Genomic DNA, 25,465 nt, shown 5'->3' on the forward strand with positions numbered 1-25,465 from the left:
TAAACCCACATTTAGAAAGTTATGTAGAGCATTTTAGTTTTAGATTTCAATAAAGCAAAATGTAATGATCAATAATTAATTAAATGATTGAATAACTTCAACATCAACATTTTATAGTGATAATTAAACCTGTATCACTAAATAAATAATAAATTCACTTTTAAATTTCTTTTAATAAATGTGTAGGATTTATCAATGCGTATTTTCATTTTTAAATACCTATGTGTGTAGGTCCACTATCTATGCTTCCTCCAAATCCACTCGTGGCACAATTTGGTGGTGCCCATCCATGATCACAATGGCAGTTCTTCTTATTATTGCAAATCTATTAAGAAGTAAACATTTTTTAAATAAATGAGCACTGCAAAGGAACAACTGTCCAAAATGTATCTATTTTCCCTATTCTAGTGGATCAAGATTTGCAATCAGTCCTGACATTCATCTCAGTTCTAGAAAGAAAGGTCATGCTAATTTTGTCTGGTTCTTCAGAGATTCTTCATGGATGAACCTCAGCAGCAGGGCCTTCCACATGTAATCCCATCATTTTGTAGATAGGGACATGGTTGGTTTACAGAACAAGCCCTGCTCTCTGAAGTTGCCTTAATTTGGAGTAGAATCCAATACAGAGAATGTGGAGAGCACTTGGGCATCTTCAGTGGAGAGAGAAATTAGAGTGAAGTTTTGGGTCAAGGGCTGGAAAAGTGAGAAGACGAGTGTGTTTTAAAATCTAATGAATAGGAGGGGTGGAGGGAGAACAATGGGAATGACTGTGATAAGGGTGCAGATGAAAGTTGTAACAGCTACCTTACAAACTGGCAGGCAGAGGCAGAAGAGAGAAGTGAAATAAATTGAAACAGGTATAAATAACATCCAAGAATTTTTTAAAAACTTGCTTGAAATTGATAAATCCAAATAAAAAGTCATTATCTCTGTACAGCAATATACCCACCCAATCGATGAGGTGCTCTTCAACCAATATGATTTTAAACAGCCATATTGCCACAATTCATAAAAGACTGAAATTGTCCTGGACAATATTTGCAGCAAAACTTGTTTTTGCAATTAACAAAAAATGCATGAAACCCAGAAGAAATTAATTTTACTATATTGTAGCCATGATAAAATATAATTGATTGGTATTAATTTTACAAAACAGAAAGCATCAAGTAAACAACCACTGTAGACAGGAAAGGAAATACTTCTTACACCATGGTTATTGCATTGCTTTTCAACATCACAATCATATCCTAGGCTGTCGTCATTCACACATTCAAAGTTTTTGCAGGCCTGAAAGAGATACAGGTTATAAATTTGGCCTCACCAGTGTCTTGTACAACTTCAACATAACATCTCAATTCCTGTACTTTGATTTGTAATGGGCAAGAAGCTCTCTTTATTACTCTATCTGCCTGTGTTCAAAGTTCAGATTTATTGTCAGAGTCCATACTTGACATCACATACAACCCTGAGATTCTTTTTTCTGTGGGTGAGGCAGAATTACCACTTATTGGTTGTGCATCAATAACTCTACTCGTGTGAAAAAGAAAAAGTGTATATCATGGCTAATGTGATTTATGGTGTGAAAAATAAAAAAATTAAAAAAAAAAAGAAAAGAAACCTATACAAAAGAAAGAATGGAAACAAATAAAGAAATGTAATTAAACTGACTGTGCATAATAGATAATGTCCAAAGTAAGAGTCCTTAAATGAATCACTGATTGAGACTTGCAAGGAATTGTGTATCTTCTCAGATTTCAGAACTCAAATGAGGAAGTATCTTCAGCCTCATCTTTGCACAAACCCCAAATTTTGGTTCTCTTAGAACCATGGGACACTGCAGGACAGAATCAGGCCCTTCAGTCCATCTAGTTTTTCCCTAGTCCCATTGATTTTCATATACAAAAATCTACCATGCTCTGTCTGGAATATGCTCAGTGGCTGAGACTCCATGGTCCTGTTGGGCAGACAATCCTAGAGGTTCACAGCCACTGGGTGAAAGAAATTGCCTTCCCTTTTTTCTGAAGGCTGACTTGTCGTCGCAGTGGATTCAAGATATAAAAGAAAACAAAATATAATTTCCTTTGATTGCCAAAAGAGACAGTAAGTGTGGGTGAAAATATTGCCAGATGCCAATCATATTAATAATCCTCAGAGCTGTGCAACTTCTATATAATGAAATATCATAAACTATCAGTGAGAAGTTTTTGAAAATCATTCATTATTGTAACTACTGTTTTCAGTTGGAGTCTTGAATGTAAGATGATTCAGCTCATCACATCAACATTCAACTTCGCCTAGGCACTGCTTTGAAGTGAAAAGAATACAAAATAAACAATCAACTTCAAGGAAATGTCAAGCAAAAAAACTGCAGATGCTGAAAATTTGAAATCAACACAGAAAATGCTGTAGACTCACGTGTTAGGCAGCATCCATGAAGAGAGAAACAGTTAACATTTCAGGTCCAAAACACTTGAGGAGAACTGGGAAAGAATAACTTGCTTTCTCACTTTCCCAGTTTGGATGAGGAATTTTTGATCTGAAATTTTTACTCATTTTCTCTTTCTGTTGCTGCCTGACCTGCGAGATGGTCACAGAATTTCCTGGTTTTGTTTGAGAGAAATGCCAGATCAATAACATTTTTGTACTTAACATGTATGATTTTGGCTCTTTCTTGTTTTATATCAGTTCATAGTTACCTTGCCCTTGCCACAGCCAGTGCCTGTATTCACGTAAGAAGGATCAATGATATCTGTGCCCACGTGGAAATCAGCATTCACGCATTCAATAGTGTCAACAAATGAAGTGCTTGTATCAACTCCGAAGGGTTTCTCTGTCACTTTAACACATTGAACTTTACCACATGCAGCATTCCTGAAAGGGCAAAGAGTACAAAATAATTTACCAGGTTCAAAACGATATCAGAATGAACATCAACTTTCATTTAGATATTTTCTATACATTTGCATACCTTGGATTGCATTTTATGAATTTTCCATTTTGGATTCCACAGTTTCCAAACCTGTCCCCTTGCAGGTTTGCATGTAGGAAACATTTATCTGGTGCACGCTCTGAAGCTGTGGAATGCATCACAAGAGAGTGTTATTTGGTCGCCTTTAGTGGCACGATGTGGCACATCATGCACTATTTAGCATCCTTCGATATCCCTGTGAAACTTCCATGTGAACTCTGCACCCCACACTTGGGACACATGATCAGCCTTCGTGCACTAATGATGTCACTTCCCACATTTCAGAGGTGATTGATATAGAAACTCATGGACGTGTCTCCTGGCTACGTCCTTTCTTGGGCTGATGAGTAGCGTCATACTCTACCCTCCCATCCCTAAATAAGGACAGCACTGAGAAGTATTACTTTCTATGTTAATCATCTGAGGAAAGCAGCTTGTGAAAAATTCTTGTAATATTTTACAAAATTAGATTATACCAACATCTGCCTTTATTTAATTGCTTGCCTAATATGGCATTACCTTGTCAATTATTATTATTTTGGGCAAGCATTTATAGTGAAATCCACAGTATCCAGCACCTCCGGGGATTGGAAGATGCTGGATATGCAAATTTTCTGGTTGCATAAGACTCACAATGCCGAACTACTACACCAGCAAAAAAATAAACAATTTAAAAGACAAAATTCCTACACTGTACTTACACTGAACAAACTTTACTTGTATGACTATATAAACCTTAAAGCATTTTACTTTATTTTCAGTCGCATTTTTTTTAAATTTTTTTTATTTTTCACACCATAAACCACATTAACCATGATACATACTTTTTCCTTTTCAAATATATACAGTGCCATTTTCTCCCCCCACCTCCTCCCATCCCACCCTCCATACCTCCCCCCTCCTGTCCATTTAAAGTTCAAAATCTAGGATACATTAAACCAGTCAAACAATGTTGTCATTCAATAAAAATAAACAAGAAATTCCACTGAGTCAATTCTTTTCATTTCCTTCTCCTTTCGTTAATTTAGGTAGTGAATGTCCCCGGTAGGTTTTCACTATTATGTTTCATGTAAGGCTCCCATATTTGTTCAAATATTTCAATATTATTTCTTAAACTATATGTTATTTTTTTCTAATGGAATACATTTATTCATTTCTATATACCATTGCTGTATTTTCAAATTATCTTCCGATTTCCAGGTTGACATAATACATTTTTTTGCTACGGCTAGAGCTATCTTAACAAATCTTTTTTGTGCATCCTCCAAATCAATTCCAAATTCTTTGTTTTTTATGTTACTTAGGAGGAAGATCTCTGGATTCTTTGGTATATTGTTTTCTGTAATTTTATTTAATGTTTGGTTTAGATCTTCCCAAAATTTTTCTACTTTCTCACATGTCCAGATTGCATGAATTGTTGTTCCCATTTCTTTTTTACAGCGAAAACATCTGTCAGATACTGTTGGGTTCCATTTATTTAACTTTTGAGGTGTAATGTATAGCCTGTGTATCCAGTTATATTGTATCATACGTAACCTCGTATTTATTGTATTTCTCATCGTTCCAGAACATAACTTCTCCCATGTTTCCTTTTTTATCTTTATATTTAAATCTTGTTCCCATTTTTGTTTAGTTTTACCATTTATTTCCTCATTCTCCTTTTCTTGCAGTTTAATATACATATTTGTTATAAATCTTTTGATTATCATTGTATCTGTAATCACATTCAAAGTTACTTCCCTCTGGTAACCTCAGACTGCTTCCTAATTTGTCCTTCAAGTAGGATCTCAATTGGTAATATGACAGCACTGTATCTTGAGTTATATTGTATTTATCTTTCATTTGTTCAAAGGATAATAATCTATTTCCTGAAAAACAATTTTCTATTCTTTTGATCCCTTTTTTTCTCCCATTCTCTAAAGGAAAGGTTATCTATTGTAAAAGGGAGTAACTTATTTTGCGTCAATATTAGTTTTGGTAATTGATAATTTATTTTATTTCTTTCTACATGAATCTTCTTCCAAATATTGAGTAGATGATGTAATACTGGAGAACTTCTATGTTGTACCAATTTTTCATCCCATTTATATAATATATGTTCAGGTATCTTTTCCCCTATTTTATCTAATTCTAATCTAGTCCAATTTGGCTTTTCCCTTGTTTGGTAAAAATCTGATAGGTATCTTAATTGTGCGGCTCTATAATAATTTTTAAAGTTTGGCAGTTGTAAGCCTCCTTGTTTATACCATTGTGTTAATTTATCTAGTGCTATCCTCGGTTTCCCCCTTTCCATAAAAATTTCCTTATTATTTTCTTTAACTCCTTGAAGAATTTCTCTGTCAGGTGTATTGGCAATGCCTGAAATAGGTATTGTATCCTTGGAAAAATGTTCATTTTAATACAGTTTATCCTTCCTATTAGTGTTAGTGGTAAATCTTTCCAACGCTCTAAATCGTCCTGTAATTTTTTCATTAGTGGATAATAATTGAGTTTATATAGTTGGCCGAGATTTTTATTTATTTGTATACCTAGGTATCTTATTGCTTGCATTTGCCATCTGAATGGTGATTCCTTCTTAAATTTTGAGAAATCCGCATTATTCATAGGCATTGCTTCACTTTTATTTACGTTAATCTTGTAACCCGACACTTCTCCATATTCCTTCAATTTCTTATATAATTCTTTTATTGATAGTTCTGGTTCTGTTAAGTATACTATAACATCATCCGCAAATAAACTGATTTTATATTCCTTGTCTTTTATTTTTATCCCTTTTATATTATTTTCTGTTCTTATCAATTCTGCTCGTGGTTCTATAGCTAACGCGAACAATAAAGGTGATAGTGGGCATCCCTGCCGTGTTGACCTGCTTAAGTTAAATTGCTTTGATATATATCCATTTACTGTCACTTTCGCCAATGGTCCCTTATATAATGCTTTAATCCAATTAATATACTTCTCTGGTAAACTGAATTTTTGCAATACTTTGAATAAATAATTCCATTCTACTCTGTCAAAGGCCTTCTCTGCGTCTAAAGCAACTGCTTCAGTCACATTCTTTGAAAAGATTTAACCGTTGCAGCATCTGCAAGTTCCTCCCCCTCCATGGAGCTGCTCGAAAGATAAACAATAACATTATAGATAATTAACCCCTCCCCTTCCAAAGTTTACAGATAAAGCTCCTGACCGAGGTGATTCTTACTAAGCAGGGAGAAGGAGACACTTTAAGTGGACATCAACCAGCTCTTCATCTTGGGCGACGCCATTGCTGTTTCACATAACCTTATTCAAACAGCTACTATGAGCAAAGCACCGCCAAGGCTCTCTGCTGGCTGGATATTTGCTCCCATCTTCACTAAGGTTTATGTGTTATTTCAGAGAACATTTGCCTTTTTAAACATTTTTAAAAAATCTATTATTTTATTATTTTTGTCATTTATTTTCCTCAATTTTTTTTTCTTCTGGTTGCTTGAGGCTGTCAGTTGCCTGAATTCTGGATACCGGGCTTTTATTATATTTCCTCAAAGTGGTTTGTGGGAATGTTTCTTGTTTGGCTTTGCAGGAGGAGCTTCATCCACAGAACTTAACACTCAGAGCTTTTCATATGATCATGAATCTAAATATTTTTCACATCAAGAACATTAATAGATTCACAAATCTGAAGAGAATGCATTATCCATTTCTTCAGAAAGTAAAACTTTTACACTTACTGGAGCCAAAGAGAGCCTGACACTGTTGGTCATAGGTCTGACATACACCTTCATAGCAGTATGTTGAAAAGTTTGCACATGGATAACCATTCTGGACAAAGACATCAGGCTGGCAAAAGGGTGATGAGCCATTGCAGTATTCGGGGAGGTCACAGACATTCATTGCTATTCTGCATAAAGTTCCTGCAGGATGGAACTGCATAAAATAATATCAGAACTGAAAAAAATCCTTATAATTTAAGAGATAAATATCATATTTTACAAAATATGAAGCCCATATTTACAAGGTGTGGCTATGAATATTTGAATGAAACTCCAACATGCCCTTTCTCCTAAAATAGTTTTCCATCTACTCTAAGAATTTTTACAATACGGGGTGCTTCTGTTGAGGGTCTCTTGTCCTATAGCTTTTCTCTCTTTTTTTTCTTCTCTTTCTTTTGGAGGGGAGGGGGAGGGAGGGGGATAATGGGGGGTCATTTTTCTTTTTCTTTTTTATTTATATATATATATATATATTTATATATCTCTCTTTGGCTTGGCTTCGCGGACGAAGATTTATGGAGGGGGTAAAAAGTCCACATCAGCTGCAGGCTCGTTTGTGGCTGACAAGTCCGATGCGGGGCAGGCAGACACGATTGCAGCGGTTGCAGGGGAAAATTGGTTGGTTGGGGTTGGGTGTTGGGTTTTTCCTCCTTTGCCTTTTGTCAGTGAGGTGGGCTCTGCGGTCTTCTTCAAAGGAGGTTGCTGCCCGCCAAACTGTGAGGCGCCAAGATGCACGGTTTGAGGCGTTATCAGCCCACTGGCGGTGGTCAATGTGGCAGGCACCAAGAGATTTCTTTAGGCAGTCCTTGTACCTTTTCTTTGGTGCACCTCTGTCATGGTGGTCGGTGGAGAGCTCGCCATATAACACGATCTTGGGAAGGCGATGGTCCTCCATTCTGGAGACGTGACCCATCCAGCGCAGCTGGATCTTCAGCAGCGTGGACTCTATGCTGTCGACCTCTGCCATCTCGAGTACTTCGACGTTAGGGATGTAAGCGCTCCAATGGATGTTGAGGATGGAGCGGAGACAACGCTGGTGGAAGCGTTCTAGGAGCCGTAGGTGGTGCCGGTAGAGGACCCATGATTCGGAGCCGAACAGGAGTGTGGGTATGACAACGGCTCTGTATACGCTTATCTTTGTGAGGTTTTTCAGTTGGTTGTTTTTCCAGACTCTTTTGTGTAGTCTTCCAAAGGCGCTATTTGCCTTGGCGAGTCTGTTGTCTATCTCATTGTCGATCCTTGCATCTCAAGAAATGGTGCAGCCGAGATAGGTAAACTGGTTGACCGTTTTGAGTTTTGTGTGCCCAATGGAGATGTGGGGGGGCTGGTAGTCATGGTGGGGAGCTGGCTGATGGAGGACCTCAGTTTTCTTCAGGCTGACTTCCAGGCCAAACATTTTGGCAGTTTCCGCAAATATTATATATTTTATATATATATATACACACACATGCACCACATGTATTTGTAATGGATTTGCAATATTACAAAACTGATTTTTTTGTGTTTTTAAAATTTATGAATAAAATGAATGTATATTTTACTTTTATTTTTAAATTTTTAGCACTTCTAGAATAACATTAATAGGTAATGTAAAGATTAAAGCAATAAATCAGTGAGGTGGATCTTCCATCTGAAAGCAGATATTCCATTGGAGTGTAAGAAGGATATGTAAATAGGTTGGTGCGAGTAGATAATTTATGCAGCATGCAATGCTCCATCCTTGCACATAATTTTCAAGCTGTGCTATTTCCATAAAATGTAGGAAACATTTATTTGGTGCATGCTCTGAAGCTGTGGAATGTATCACAGAGAGTGTTTTTTGGTCTTTCTCTAAGGCTTTCTCCAATGCAATGGAGAAAATGCCTGTGATCAGAAGCTTCCTCACCGCTAACTGATAAGGTGATGGATTGCTTCAGAGTTTTTGTAAAAGTCAGATTTCCATAAATCATGACCTGGGATTCCCTTGTACCTTTTTTAATTTCATTCTGATTTACTTTAAAAACTTTCCACTTATGAAAATGAATACAGAGAACCTGGTGAGAAAATTGCTCAAGAAACTCAGCAGGTCCCACAGAATCCATAGGAGGCAAAGATTATATAATCAATATTTTGGGCCTGAGCCCTTCATCATGAGGAACAAAGCAAGAAGGTACCTGAATGAAAAGGTAGGGGGAGGAGGGAAGAAATGCAGGGTGTGGAGCACAGGACAACAGCGATTGGGGCCACGGATTGGAGGGAGGAAAGGCTACGAACTGATCGGGGGGAGAGGTGTAGCTCTGTGTGGCGATACGACCACTAGCCTACTGCAGGGGGCGATCTCTGTACCTGCAGAAGGACCTCCTGGGGGCTGACTCCACCGACCTGAATATAAGCCTGAGCCGCCCCTTCTGAGCCAGTCACTCAGGAGCCACCACAGCTGAAACTGGTGGGTACAGACTTTTAGCAGAATAAAGCCTGTAGTACAGTCTTTTGTGTTTTGTGTCTGCTTGCTGTTACCACAATGCATCACACTCTGTGAATGAAGAGCTGGAAGAAATGAGATAGAGACAAAGGGAAAGAGAGAGAGTGACACACACACAGAGAAGAAGGGAGCTGGAGGGATGGAGTCATAGGGATAGGAACACAGCTTCCCCTCCACTACCATCAACTTGGCCCTCACCTGTATATCCTCTATTTCCCATGTATCTGCCCTGACCCCTCTGCACCCAGAAGCAAAATCCTTCCTATTCCCCAAAACCCCTGGTATGTGGAATTCAATCAACCAGCAGCCTCAAGCAACCGGCCAAAAAATTGAGGAAAATAAATAGGTAAAAAATAGATAAGTTTAAAATTGGCACACCTCACTGTTGAGGTGCAACCGGAAAATACACTCATCTGGCATCGACTAATCCCCTAGATGCCAAATGCCAGGGGTTTCACTGTATAAGCTTTTTTTTGTATTCACCTCAAATTTGGATCCTCTCGCTTTACAACAGACTCACTTACTTTGCAGTCTTTACAGCACCTTCCATGGGCACAGGCTGATCCTGATGTTAGAGTACAAGTGTGTGCATTGCAGCAGGGATTGGCACATTTCTAAGACAAATAAAAGAAAATTAAAGTTGATGATATCAAATTAACAATTAATTCCTATTTATTCACATGAATTATTTGTAAATTCCATTTGTATGTTTGAACCTAATCTTATTTTCTTTAATACTACAATGGAGTGATAAGTGTAAAAGATTACCGGTACATTTATAATATTATCAGATACATGGATAGGATGGATATTCAGAATAATTTTCCCTAAACTAACAATGTAAGTATTCCCTGTGCCATCGGTTCTCTGTGATTAGTAAGGGATTGCTGAAGGTTGTATGTGAGTGGGAAGGAAAGTTAAATTGAATTGTTTATTTGTTATATGTACTGATAGGCAGTAAGAACTATGATTTTGTGTGCTATCCAGGTAAATCAATTCATACAGCAGGTCGTGCAATAATAACAATAAAGCAAGTGTAGGAAGTAGTGTAACAATAGTCAAATGGTGCAGGGGCTGGAGAAGGTACAAAAATGCAATGGTAGCAGACTCAGGTGATAGTCAGAGGAGGTGGAGTTTGAGGGGAAGGGATCCGGAAGAGGCTGTAGAGCTAAGATGGGCTGAGTGGAAATCAATCAATGATTACAGTACAAAGTTAAAAATCAGTGGTAACCAAGAAAATCTGCAGATTCTGGGGTGAGCACACAATACACAAAAGTGCTAGAGAAACTTAGCAGGACTCGCAGCATCCATAGGAAGTTAAAGGCTACCAGCATTTCAGAACCAGAGCGATGCATTAAAAAACTGAGGCACCAGAGATGGTGAACCATTATTAAAGGGAGGTGGTATTGGGTGAAATCATGTGGAGGAAGTGGATTAACAAAGTTTTGGATACCTCCATATTTTTGAAAGGCCTAAAGATAACTAGAAAAGTATTATTTTTAAATATAATTTTTATTTGTTAAAATAAGATAGGGATTACATTTTTCTTTGTTTACTGAAATAAATACATTGAAATTGATGGAACCACATGTCAAAGACGTTTACAACTATTGATCAATATGCTCGCCAATAATGAACAGAGCTGAGGTTGACAGAAGTGATTCAGAGAATATGAAATGTTATATTTAACCTCTGGTGTTCCACAGTCACATTCTTCTTCATCATCCACAATATTATTTCCACAGGATGGTAAAGAATATTGATCTTCTGGGTTGGGTTTATTTTGAAGACATAACCCTCCTCCACGCACAATCAGGTTTACAAAATCACTCTCACTGCAGTTACTGAAGTTCGTGGAGTCTCTATAATAAAGTGATGTATGTAATATCAAAGTAATTCATGCCATTTAATTTCCTTTGTCATTAACATTTCATCTTGACTAAGCAATTATTGCAATGGTGCTCTAAATAGATCACTGCATTTCCTTAAAAATTTATTAGCACTCTAAGTTTGTGATTTTGTTCAATTATGTAGAGATCCTGAGGGTTTGTTGCCCATTAACATGGAGAAGGGGAGATATAATCAAAAGGGTTCAAAATCCTGAAGTATTTGGAAGGGAAAAAAATGACAAAAAGTTTTCTAATGGCAGAAGGGCAAGCAAAAAAGAGATGACAACTACCAGTGGTTGTCAAAGCAACAAAAACAAATGAAGAATAAATGTTTTTAAACAATAAATAATTATGATCTGGAATTTATTGCCAAAGAGTGCTTTGCAAGCTGATCTAATTCACAGCTTTACAAAGAACCTGGGTGAGCAGCGAGATACAGTTCTTATCACATCATCGAGTTCACTGACGTCGCAACTCATGAGGCTCCTGCGAGAATGATGAGTCAGCTTACAGAAAGGAGGTGCAATCACTAATGAACTGGTGCAGAGACAACAACCTACACCTGAATGTCAACAATACAAAGGTCGACTTCAGGGGAGCCCAGGGGATCACTCCCCACTGACCATCAATGGCTCCACCATCGAGGTAGTCAAGAGCACCAAATTCCTTGATGTGAACCTGGTGGAGGATCTCTCCTGATCCCCCAACACCAGATCCATTGCCAAGAAGGCCCAACAACACCTTTACTTCCTGCAGAGGTTGAGGAAAGTTCAGCTTCCACCTTCCACCCTCATTACATTCTACAGGGGATGCATTGAGAGTATCCAATGTAACTGCATCACTGCCTGGTTTGGGAACTGCACCACCCTAGAATGCAAGTCCCTGCAGCAGATAGTAAAGACTGCTGAGGGGATAATTAGGGTCTCTCTCCCTGCCATGATGGATACCCCTCCTGCAATCTGTTCTTCCTCCTGCCATCCAGGAAGAGGTACCGAAGTGTTCGGGCCCTCACGTCCAGATTACAAGACAGCTTTTTCCCCAACTCATGAGGCTTCTGAACTCTGGGGATACAGAGTTAGCATATGTAATATGATATTTAATGAGTGATATGTTATTTATAACAATGTTTCTGAGGTAATTTATCCATGTAAATAACCAGCTTCATGGAGAAACACTTTTTTGTTTTCAATGTGCACTGCAAGGTTTATGGTGTGAATGACAAATAAACACGACTTTGACTATTAGGATCTAAAATCATTGCATCAGCTTATATTAACTGGATACTCCTTTCAAAAATACAGACATAGACATGACAGGCTAAGTGGTCTCCTACCTAATAAGATACAATCATAAGATATTTTAATTGTGAAAGGTTTGGGATTAGATACGTTTCAACTTGCTTTTGTATATTTAGCTTTATCCGTAGTGAAAAAATATATTGCTAGTACGTGGAAAGATACAAATATGATTGATATTAATAGATGGCATAATGAGATGAAATATTGTTTAATAATGGAAAAAATTACATATGTTTCGCATGATAATTATAATTTTTTATTAATAAATGGCTGTTATACTCGGAATATTTACATTTAAATTTATATTGATTAGATTTTAATATGTATATTTAACTTTTTTTAAAATATTCTTTTTTCTTTTTTTATGGCTCTCCTTAGGAGAGTTGACTGAATGGGGGGGGGAGATTCTTTTCTTTATATATATATATAAAAAAAATGTTCACATTTAATTGCTCTATATGTCATATTATTTGTTTTTTGAACGAATAAATAAAGTTTAAAAAGAAAAGATATTTTAATTGTTGAAAAACATGAGACAATGAAAACCTGTGCTTTTTCTACTTAGACAAATCTCTCTAAATTCTATATTCCCCTTTCTCTCCAGAATAACTAACTACTGTACATTTTGAGCATGTTTATAATGTGATTCAATTTCTTGCCATGTTAACTTATTCCACGTTTTCTCCTTATTTCCTCATTTATAATTACCCTGAGATTTGAATCCTTGCTAATGGTCAATTTTGACAATTTACTTTGTAATCCAATCGCCATTAATGTTCTTGGTTGTTTAGATTCTTTCGACATCTATCATTTGAATTGAAGTTCATCTTTGAACATTTTCACACTCAAAGAAAAAAATACCAGGTAAGCCAGATTCCTACTTACGTAATAGAGCCAAACATGATGCACCGAGTGTCTGGACATTTACACTGCCGATCATTATCATGACTTATGCCCAGGTTATGCCCCAATTCATGGGCAAGTAGTGTGGCAGCCCTTGCCACATTACTGTCTGCAAACTATTTAAAAGAGAGGTGGATTTGATTGCAGAATTTGCTAAGAGTTCTTACAACAGCATTTGTACAATGTCTCCAACATGGCAAAATACAATTTATACCAATAATAATTTATAATAAAATATAACGAATGCTAACAAATAAAACTTGACACATCACCATTTCTGTTTCCTTCGAGTTTTGGAATGTGGTTTTTCCAAGCCCAGAATTCATTGCTCCTCCATAACTAGCTTGGAGATGGTGATACTGAGCCACTCTGCAGTCCTGGCCACAGAGTTCCTCAGAATTTTGACCATGAATTGGTGAAGAAATGAGGATATACGTCCAAATCAGAATGACGTTTGCCTTGGAGTTGAATCTGTTTGATTCACATTGAATCTATTCACATGCATCTGCTAACTTGACCTTTCTAGTGGCACCTACTGTTGATATGGGAGGTCAAAGTATTATAGATGTATAGATGGGGATAGAAGGACAATTTTGAAAAGATGAGAGAGAAGGAGAGTGGAGGAAGGGTCTGTTGGGAGTGATTGGGGATTCCATAGACAGGATTGATGGGTATGGGGGGGGGGGGGGGGATGGGGATGTGAGGAGATTGGCAAGCAATTGAAGATACATAAAAAATTTAAAATGTAGAATGAGAGAGGATTTTATAAATACAGAGATATCAGTGGTCTAGAGGTGATTATTGATGAAGGGTGGTAAAGATATGGTAGGATATAAAAACAAAGATAACTATTGAAACTAAGCCATTGTTGTATCAAGAATTATGCGGGTCAACCAACACATGGGGATGGCTGAACAGGTCTTGGTTTGAGAACTGATATGTGATTCAAGGAGACACAGACCCATAAATCCTATTTAATGAGACAATACTTTCTACTGCTATGTTGAGGTAAAGCTGGAGATCCCATCCACAATGATTTTCACACCTGACACCCACATGATGTCAATAATATTCCATTAGGCACTGGAACCAATGGAATGCCCATTCCCATCACCCACCTCCTCCTTGTAACTTTACAACTTGGCTTTGCCCAACAGGTTCTCACCATGGCAGGAGTTTTAACTTGTGTGCAACACTGCAGTATATTATTGATTCAAATTTTGTGTATTTTACCAGCACAGTGTAAGGATGAATTCAATGTTCCCCATGACTGGATCACAATCAACAGGAGCCCTCCTACAGTGCTATTTTAATATTCATTTTAAAGCATGGGAACATTTATGGGCTATTTTATTACTAACCAGTTACAAGGTCATTGGAAATAATTGACAAATTATAATAATAAACAATAAATCTGAAATCTGATTTACATTACCCAACCCTCTTATTCTTTCAGATTACGTATCAGTTCTGAGGAAAATCTGGCATAACTGCACTGCAGTCATTGGAAGAGAATAAGGTATTTACATTTAGAAAATGGCCTGTTAGTTAAAAACCCTTTGGTCCCACTTAATATAAGATGCACACATTATTGAAATAATAGAGGACCAGGCAGAAAACAATGATTAAGGAGAGCAGGGTTTGGTTTTAGAAGCTAATAGTTAAAGAATTTAGTAATTCCTTATCTTTCTATTTCTGGGAAAGAAAGACTGAGGAGCAGAAAACAGCATTGATACATCCTTTAAGTAATTTAAGATTTAAGGTAAAATCAATAGTGACATATTTAGAGCTTTTGAATAACATAAAAATATCTAGAGAAGAGATTATATTGGCCATGAAATAAAGTCTTCATTTTGATGATCAATCGATGAAGGGCAACCTAAGGTGAGAGTCACACAAAGAGATACAAAAACTGCTAGAATTTTGAATGATCAAGGAGAACATGGAGGGAACCAGCAGCATCCAAGGATAGGAGTGTTTAGTCATCGGTTTTGGCCAGAATCCTTTATTGAAAGTCAGAATGAGAGATATCAGTTATCCCACAAGCGTTCTCTTCTTTCATCTGTGGAGGAATGGACTTAGTAAAGGCTTCCTAGATATGGCAGTGCTGCAGTAGGTAAATATTTTTTTTAGAAGCAGAGGCCCTTTTGGCCCACAAACCTTTGCCGCCCAATTACACCCAACCTACAACACCCAGTATGTTTTTGAATGATGGGAGGAAATTAGGGAAAACCAATACAGACATGGGGAGAATGTACAAACTCCTTATAGACAGAACAGGATTTGAACCCTGGTCCCGATTGCTGGCGCTGTAACAGTATTGCGCTAACCATGCCACCCCATGAAAGAAGAACTTATTGCAGAAGGGTTTTTTGAGAAGTCACCATTGAAAGAAACTATCTTTTGAGTATACAAATAGCAAAATTGTGAAATATGGTTGAAGATTATTAAACTTGCACCATTCTGTGAAAAGGGATGGAATGCAAAGAAAATAGATGAGAGCTTGAAAACAGACAATACTTGCTAGTAGGCCTCTTCTTATCAGGAGCTCCAAGGATGCAAGGATCTGGTTCAGGCTGGTACAGTGACCTAAAGAGGTCTATAGCTAGTACTGCGCTTGCTTAATAGAGACACGAATATGAACTTAGATGCCCCCAAGGATGGAATGAACTAATTAACATAACATGCGATGTATGAAGAGGGAGGAACTGAGTGATACCTGTTTTGATGGAAGGGAAAAGGAGAATGTTGTAATGTATTGGGATTCTGATTGGAAGAAGGTAAATGAAGGTGGGTGATGTTGAGCGCAGGACTGTACAAAAGAGTGATGATTCTGAACCTCCGGTATGTCTATGCAGGGACACCCGACTCTGCAGACTTGAAATAAAGTTGAACCTGTTCTCCAAGACTTTGTCTCCAGAGTAGACTTTATATTTCACAAAATGGATCTCAGTCTTGAAAGTTTTCTGTAGATTATGGAACTTTAACATTTTTGTATGAAATTTCTTTGAGATCTCTTTTGATTAAATTATGAATTTGCTTAAAATAGATATATTTCTACATTATTACATCTGAATACACTTTCAGAAATTATATTTTCTGGCCCTTCATTTTTGAAATATTTCAGGGAACCAAACTATTGAAAAGAATATTCTGAAAAACCCCTGATATCTCGCACCTATGGGGATTGGTAGCTGCCAGATAAGTGTATTTTCCAGTGGCTTGAGACTCACTCTCACAATGCCTAATTAATACACCTACATTAAGAATAAACAGTTGAAAAGGCAAAAGATAAAAATACTACACTGTGCTTACATTGAACAAACTTCATTTGCATGAATATATAAACCTTAAAGCAGTGGTTCACAACCTTTTTCTTTCTACTCACATACCATGGTGCTCTGTGATTAGTAAGGGATTGATTAAGGTGGTATGTGGGTGGAAAGAAAAAGTTTGAAAACCACTGTTTTAATTGAACCTGATTGACTCATTATGTGAACACTTTCATAACTCCAAAGAAAATGGACCAATGACAATCTTTCTCAAACAAAATATTTCAGTCATAATTGAGTCTAGAGCAGTGATTCTCAATCTTCCCTTCCCACTCACACCCCACCTTAAGACATCCCTTATTCATCACAGAGCACCGATGGCATAGGCATTACTTAAAGTGGTATGTGAGTGGAAAGAAAAAGGTTGGGGACCACTGCTGTAAAGCATTTTACTTTATTTTCAGTCACATTCTTTTAAAACATTTGACTGTCGCTATATCTGCAGGTTCCTCCCCCTCTGCAAAGCCATCTGAAAGATGAACAATAACATAATAGATAATTAATCCACCTCCCCCAAGTTTACAGATAAAGGCTCTGACCGGGGTGGCTCTTACTAAACAGGGAAAAGGACACAATTTAAGAGAGTCACCACAACAGCGAGGGGCCTCAACCTGCTCTTCATCCTGGGCAACACTATTGTTGTTTCACACAACAGCATCAATGAGCAAAGGCACTCTACTGGTGGAATATTTGCTCCCATCTTCACCAAAGGTTTATGTGTTACTTCAAAGAAGATATACTTTTACATTTTTAAACTTACATATTTTTATCTATTATTGTATTCTAATTTACTTTAATTTTTGTTATTTATTTTCCTCAATTTTCTTGTCAGTTACTTGAGGCTGTTGTTGTCTGAATTCTGGATACCAGGGGTTTTACTGTACTTGTATGTTATTACATCTGAATCCACCTTGATCAAAGGATCAAATATATTTTTTGGCTCTTTGTTTTTGAAATATCGGAGGGGGCTAAACTATTGAAAAAAGGATATACATTAAGCAACATTAAATTTCCATTTTATTCAATTTTCTTACAACATTGATTCCACCTCCAAGCATGGAAGAGCAGACAGTACCAACAAAGGCCAGTCCTAGGATTCCATCAAACTGTCCTTTGTTTCTGAAACAGAAACAACAAGGAAATAAGTTTCTCAACTTAGTCTAATTTTGCCCAAGCTTTCAATATTGAGCTAGCTTTTATTTCTCACGGCTAAAATGGTTTACGGTAATCTAAATCATATCGGAACAGGTGTTCTTGGAGTACTGTGTGTCATTCTGGTTACCCATTTATTTAGGAAGGCTTCAAAAGAGATTCCTGAGAACATTACCAAAACTTGAGAGATTGAGTTGAAGGGAGAGCCTGGATAGGTTGTCCTTTTATTTCCTGGATTGGGATGATTAGAGGCAATACTACGGCGATATATAGCATCATGATGAGTAAAGTGAATGCTTACCGTTTTTTTCACAAGGTAGAAGGGATAGTTTTACAGTAAAAAGGGAAGAGATTTAAGGCCCCACGGGGCAAATTTTCACTCAGATTGGAGTGAGCTGCCAGAGACCCGTCGAAGCAAGTATGATTTTGACATTCAAATGACCATTGGATAGGACTTGGTGTTCTCCTTTTGAGGTGCACATCCGTCCTCCGTATCCTAGCCTTCAGTGCCACGCCAGGACAGACTCGTTTAGGCAAGAGAGGGTGCAGAAAAGGTTTACAAGAACGTTGCCTGGATCAGAGAGCTTGAGTGAGAAGTAGAGACTGGGTAAGTTGGCACTGTTTATCCAGGATGCTGAGAGGTGGCCAACAGATGTTTCTAAAATCCAGAGGCACAGAGGTAAGGGTGGGGAAGTCTAAAACTAGAAGGCATAGATTTAAGGTGAGAGGGGAGAAATTCAAAGGGAATCTGAGTGGCAGTTTTTTTTGGTACAAGCTGCAAGGTGAACTGAGAGAGGTGGGTATAATTACAACATGTGAAAGACATTAAAAAAAGTAAATAGAAAGGAAAGGTTTAAAGAAGTATGGCCCAAATGCAGCCAAATGTGACTATCTCAGATATGCACCTGAGTTGGCATGGACTGGTTGGGCCAAAGGACCTGTGACTGTGCTGTATATCTCTATGACATGAGGGTCCCATAAACGCGTTGTGATGTGTATCATTTACAGCAAACTGACAAGAATGGGTCTAGGGATTAAAGTGGATGCCTTTCAGTTTTTTAGTAGTCATTGTGAACGGGCCTTTCACTAGTGATTTACATAGAAAATTTTGAATTTAAATGGGTTCAATATGAATGATGAATGACTTCTCATGCAGAACAGCAGAACCAATGTCTTTTTGGGGGTTTAAATTGCTGCCAAATAGGAGGTGACATTACCAGACCCATGATAAAAGTTGTAAAAATGTTATCAGCACCAGGATCAAGAATGACAGAACACTGGTCCAGTACCTGACGCTGCACTAATCCCATCAAAACACACTGCAGTTGCCATGTTGTCACTTAGCAAACCATATGGACCCCAAAACAAAATGACAGGATCCACTATCTAATCCGGAGTTCATAATATACTTTTATTGCATTGCATCATTTGTCTATTTGTTTGTTTTGTTTTTGGCGCAGACTAGAAGGGGCAAAGGGGCCTGTTTCTGTGCTGTAATGCTCTATGGTTCTATGTCTCACAGTCTGAAACACTCTTTGACACTTTATATTTACCTTGATTAATACAATCAAAATCAAGAAGATGGCTGAAATTCTTTCTAGAAATCATGGCTCAGTAAAATGGAGATTTATGTTTTCGGACCCAAAGGCAGATAATAGAGAGAAAAAAGGGCCAAATATCTCGAGTCACCCTTTCAAAATTAATTGAGTAAAATAATAGAACTGAAATTGAAATAAATGTAAAAGCAGCAATGTGATAGTATAGATTCTATCACCAATGTGTATATGTAGTGTAGATGACTGTGATTGGCTGAGAGTGTAGCCACACCTACTGGCAGGTCTTAAAAGGATTGCTCCTAGCCAAACCAGGTCATTCTGGACTGGTCGACTTACTTGTGATATGCTCCAGTCTTTTAGTTAATAAAAGCCTTGGCTTGGATCAACAAGTCTTTGGTTCTTTTGACGTGCTCTGCAAGCAATCAAGTGACTTCAGCTTTAGTTTTATAGAAGCCTACAAATTGTGCAATGAAATGGAAGACCACAGAGCTCTGTAGTATTGTAGGGTGGGAGATAGTTATTGGGCAGTTCATTTTCACTTCCATTATACCAGGTGTCATTAACCATTTCACTTGATAGTCTAATTCAGGCATTCTCAACTGGGGCCACATGGCCTCCCTGGGTGTCATAGCTCATTTAAGTGGGGGGGCCACGGTCTGAAATAATAATATATTTTTTATGTATTCAGTAGGAGAGAAGCATGGAGCAAAACAAACTAAACTTGACTGCTTCACAGGGAAGGGGACCCATAAACTTTGAGCAGAGACCTAAGGGGGCCTTAGCCTGAAAGATGTTGAGAATAGTTGGTCTAATTCACATAGCAGTAAGGGATTGCAGTAAGGAACTCATTAAAATGTATGTTTAAAGAAGCATTCACGGTAATAAGCAGGAAAAAATCCTGGGTAACATCTCAGACAAATGCACTTACAGAATCAGATGTCCACTGTCATGTTGTTTCTCAGGAAGCAGGACTCGTTCACGCCACCTCACAAAATTACCCAAAACCTCCCCAGCCTTTGTAGTGATAGCAATCTGATCTTCATCTTTCCAGATCACCAGACCAGTCAATATAACTCCAACATTCAGAGAACTGTACATCTGAAAGATTATGAGAAGGCCAGTTAATATTTTCCAGCGATGGGTCTTGTATGTGTCAATTTTTTTTAAACGGAGAAAAAATAAAAATGGAAAAGATCTCAAGAATACTTTGAGTATAATGTATTTTCATACATGTAAACAACTTAAAAAATGTATGGGTTAATTTTAATCCTACTTGCCTGATGGAAATAGTGCAGTTGGGTAAATGGTTAAACTGAGATGGGACAGAACTGGCTGTAGCCCAAGACATTTCCATATCCCTGCCATTTTATTTCATGGAAGTATGGAGGTTTCTCATTAGTGAAGCTTTCATATACATTGACCAATAAATGTTTATGCAAGACCCAAAAGTGCTGGAGAAACTTAGCAGGTTATGCAGCATCTATGGGAAGCAAAGGGTAATCAATGTTTCAAGCCTGAGTCCTTCGCCTGAAAAAAGGCAGGATCAAAAAGGTTGGTTACCTTTAAATATTGTTTAACCTGCTGAGGTTCACTACAATCACAGCATCTGCAGCCTTTCCTGTACAACTCCTGTGCTGCGCTGAGGTAGCAACAAGCAAGCACAAAACTGGCTTTATTCCAGTAAAAGTCTGAACATCAGTTCATGCCTTGGTGGCTCCCGTGTGACTGGCTCAGGAGGGGTCAGCTCAGGTCTATATTCGAGTTGGTTGATTGACAGCCGGCCAGGTGGAGTCAGCCCCTTAGGTGGTCTTCCTACAGGTGCAGAGATCGCCCCCTGCAGTAGGCTGGTGGTCATATCACCACAACTCCAATGTATGTTTGTGATTTGTGAATTTTACAGTCTCTGAGAGCTGCAGGCAACAGTATTGGTTCCCAAGATTTTCTTGTAGGCAAGAGGGATAGGAAAGAGCCACATTTTCCATTCATGGATATTTTATGGGGAATACTGCAACACAATTTTCTCAGTTAATAACCAGTATTTGATGAATTTTTGTTTCTGTATTATCCCTGAGAAACACTGTGATTTTTCCTTAGAAGACTTTCCATTTAATACAACTTTAACTGGAATCATTAACCCAAATTGTGTCCTACTTGTTTTCAGTTACCCACATGACACCCTATATACCATCACTGAACCACAGTATATCAGATCTCCCATACACACAATCCACCACTTTGGATCAGTTGTCTCCCTTCCATGACTCCAATCTACTTGCCATAACCCACATCACATGAAAATTTATATCTCACGGGAATTACATAAGTCACATGAATGTTCAAAGGTTAACTCTGATTAGAGATTTGAATTTTTAAAAAAATCAATACATACTCCGTTGACAAGATGAATCAATTCAACCATTTGATTCTGAATCAAGGTTTCATTTCTCTTATGAAGATTGTACTGAAAAAGACAAAGATATGCTAGATTAAGTGAGGCTGATGCTCTTTGGCATCTAATTAAAAAAATAATAATAAACTGGTACTCACTTTGTCATTATCAACAACCAAAACCAACTCGACATAATTGGTTTTTGGTAAAACTGCTCGCTTTATCTAATGGTTAAATATGAAAACAAAATGAGGTTGCATCACAGTAAAGACATTTGTATAAATCTAACTCTTTTGTATGCAGTATGCAAGGATTCTTTTAGGTATAATTTTCAGTTTGTAAAGTATATTATTTTGTTTGTACAGTGTCAGGACATTCATATGATATTGATAACATTTTAAGGGGAAACAATTTAAGACTTAATCATGCGAAAAGATGCCAATTTTTCTCAAGTTTCAAGAATTTACATGTTTAATTAAAGACCTATTGGCTGAAACAATTAAATGTGAATGCATAATGCAATCAGAACATAAATTGTTCCATGCAATCAGAAAAATGCAGAAATTGCTGTGAACTGTCCATCAATAATCTATTGACCAACTTTTCCTTGCTCTTTACTCAGAGGCTACAAACTCTGTGTTTTCAAGCTCAGCCCTCCACTGTTGATAATGTAGCCAGTGCAATTCAGAATAAAGGTTTCTTTTTTGCAATTTTTTTTTTGTTGAAAAAGGAGATCTCCATCGGTACTCAGCTTGAGCTGCAATTTGAGGCAAAAAAACTCCAACAATTGTTATGCTCATGTGTTCAACAAATTAATGTTACACATTATCAATACATTCCTCACATGATTCATGAATGAGGAACTATTGGGGCTGAAGCTTCAGAACACAACTGTAAAAAATGCAATTGTTTTTGCTTGTACAGTAAAAGACTGCAGTGTGGAGCTTTTATTCCTTCAAACGCTTGCTATTTGCCAGAGGGACATTCATCAAAGATTTTACCAGAGGCTCCAACATTCTCACTACTCATTTAACAAAGTTTCTGCTTTTGCTAGCTATGGTGGACGTGCCATATTCTGATTGATTGATCTGTCCACCCGAAACGTACAGGGTTGGTAGGCTAATTGGGTGTTATTGAATGGCCCGGGTTTCACCTTTCTGAATCATTAAAAATATTTAAAGAATTGCGGCATGGAGTTAGGCCCCCTTCCCAGGGACTGCATCATTTGCTAATGTGCATTTAAAATCACTTTACATTAAGCCTACTTTTCCCTTGCGTTTCCTCTTTCTACATTGTAATCTGCTTCCAACGCTTGGATAAAAAAACCTCATGAAATATTTTTAATTTAGCACACAGCATGGTAACCAACTCTTTTAGCCCATGAGCCCGTGCCACCCAATTAGACCTAAATGATCTACAACCCTTGGTACATTTTGAATGGTGGGTGGAAACCGGAGCACCTGGAAGAAACCCACACGGACATAGGAAGAATGTACAAACTTCTGACAGACAGCACCGAATTCAGACCCTAATTGCTAGTTCTGTAAAAGCAAAGCGCACTAACTGCTACGTTCACCGCGCCGCCTTCTTTCGAACAATTTGGAACTCTTATTTTTGTGTCTCACTGACACTAATGTGTTTTTAAATGAACAGACAATGAAATGGAGTTTCATTTACCCTCAGATCCTGTAGTAAACTCCCATAGTTCAAGTGATGATTGGTAGGTCCATCATGGTGAGATACGCCACACACAGAGGGTTCTGCCATCACGTCGTCCATTTGGTAGATTAGGTGCTCAAATGTGGATGAACCTTCCAGGGGCTCAATTACAAATTTTTTTTCAAGAATAGAAATGATTCCCCTGGAAATAATTACACAAGAGGGTGAGTCGTTGACAATGTCCAGTTGCTGCAATGAAGAGGTGTCTAATTAATAAATGTGTTTGGACAATGCATTTGAGCCAGATTCACAAGTAATTAGGTTAAAAGAAAATTCCTTACAGGGTGTATGCTGTCCCTCTTGATTATATCATATATTACAGCTATGAAGCAATGGGTAGCAAGGCAGCCATTGCTAATCACTATTGATCACTGCCTTTGCAATGAATACTGCGTGCTCCGGAGACGAAGCCATAACTTTCCATTGTCTGTAACAAGAACTGTTTTAGATATTTGTTCTCTGCAAATTACCCTGCCTTCTACCAATTTTGGAAAGTCGTGACAATTACCAAATTGCCTGACTGACCTGAAAACATTTTAGTGAACCCCATATCAACCAGTCAAAAGGTCAGCATATAAGTTAAGTAAAACCCAAAAGGAAGAAGGAGGACATTTCAGATGATCTGGTCTGGAAGACTTCATCTTGGGAACAGATACGACAGAGATGGAGAAATTGGGAGAAAGGAATCCAATCCTTGCAGGGGACTGGGTGTGAAGAAGTACAGTCAAGGTAGTTATGGGAGAGCAAGTTAAAAGTATCTGGTCTCTGACACATTATCATCAGTGGTAGCGCAACCAGTCAAAGGTCAAAATGTGCAGGCCTATTCCAGAAGCTAGAGCACATCATACCGAATTGGAAATATATTGATTTTCCTTCACCAGCTCAGAAATCTCCATTCACAACCATGAGCATATTTTCCACAAAAGCACTGGGTTGGGCTATGGAAGTGGCTCTTAAGGCAGGCAGAATGTGTAGTGCCAAAGGTATGTACATAAAAAGAGTTGAGGCGACAGCACAGGATTGAGAAGTGCTGGTGTATGTCAGAAATCCTATCTTCCATGTGGGACATTACTCCAGGGCACTCTCTGTTCTTTTAATGCAAGAGCTACTCCTGGCTCGAGAAGAACAAGGGACCTTTTCCATGCATCGTGGCCACAGTTTCTGTCACTGAATCAATTAACATTACTATTATTCCTTGAATCTTGCTGCATGAAGGGTTTTGTCTCCCCTAAATTACAATAGTGGCTGAACTTCAGAAATAGTTTGCCGGCTGCAGAGATACAAGGAAGTTGCAAATTTTTCTACTACTCATTTTGTTTTCACATATCAACACTTCTAAATGGTTGTTACAAGTGAACTTCATACTGACACCGCGAGACAAGCAAAAATTCCACAATGCCAGAAGGATATTTTTCCTTTAGTGTTTCTTTTTCCCACATTACTGACCAAAATAGCTGACACAGAATGTGTTAGAATTTGTTTTCAATGTGCAATTTCGAACTGCTTTTCATACTTATCCACCTATCCTTTGAAGGACAACATGAGAATGAACAGAAATGTGAAACAATGAGATGTATTTATAACATTTGGTGCATGCCCAATACTAAATGATACTTCATTCTTGGCATTGTTTCTACCTTGACAAACCTGCTTTTGATTGTACAATAGCACCAGCAAACCAGGGTTTGAATCCAGAGCTGACTATGAGAAGTTTTATGGGTTTCCCTGGGTGCTCTGGTTTCCTTCCACCATTCAAAAACAGACCAGGGGTTGTAGGTTAATTGGATGCAATTGGGCAGCACGGCTTGTGGGCTGAAAATGCCTCTTACCGTGTGTTTGTCAAAATAAATAAATACAACTTTGGTTCATGGATTGTGCATTTGTATATTCTGACAGCAATGTAGCCAATAATTTTTCACCTACACCAGCGTTAAACTACCTACAAACCTTACTAAAATTCCTCAGTCCACTGTTCCACTTGCCATCCAATTAAGCAAGCTTTGAGCTAACTCTCCATAGAAATTTCTAATTTACAATTAAGATATC

General features: G+C 37.9%; 1 protein-coding gene across 1 annotated transcript in view; it reads right to left on the reverse strand.

Moving 5' to 3' along the window:
• LOC138744150 (disintegrin and metalloproteinase domain-containing protein 9-like) overlaps positions 1-25,465 on the reverse strand; it is a 46,452-nt gene that overhangs the window by 7,209 nt on the left and 13,778 nt on the right. Inside the window, 13 exon segments of the mRNA XM_069899793.1 lie at positions 220-325; positions 1,207-1,287; positions 2,697-2,871; positions 2,969-3,074; positions 6,679-6,874; positions 9,706-9,795; positions 10,872-11,043; positions 13,254-13,387; positions 17,638-17,722; positions 20,240-20,409; positions 21,701-21,772; positions 21,859-21,924; positions 23,378-23,561. Of these exon segments, the coding sequence (XP_069755894.1) occupies positions 220-325; positions 1,207-1,287; positions 2,697-2,871; positions 2,969-3,074; positions 6,679-6,874; positions 9,706-9,795; positions 10,872-11,043; positions 13,254-13,387; positions 17,638-17,722; positions 20,240-20,409; positions 21,701-21,772; positions 21,859-21,924; positions 23,378-23,561 (1,637 nt within the window).

Source organism: Narcine bancroftii, chromosome 10 (genome assembly GCF_036971445.1).
Source record: "Narcine bancroftii isolate sNarBan1 chromosome 10, sNarBan1.hap1, whole genome shotgun sequence".
Lineage (NCBI taxonomy): Eukaryota > Metazoa > Chordata > Chondrichthyes > Torpediniformes > Narcinidae > Narcine > Narcine bancroftii.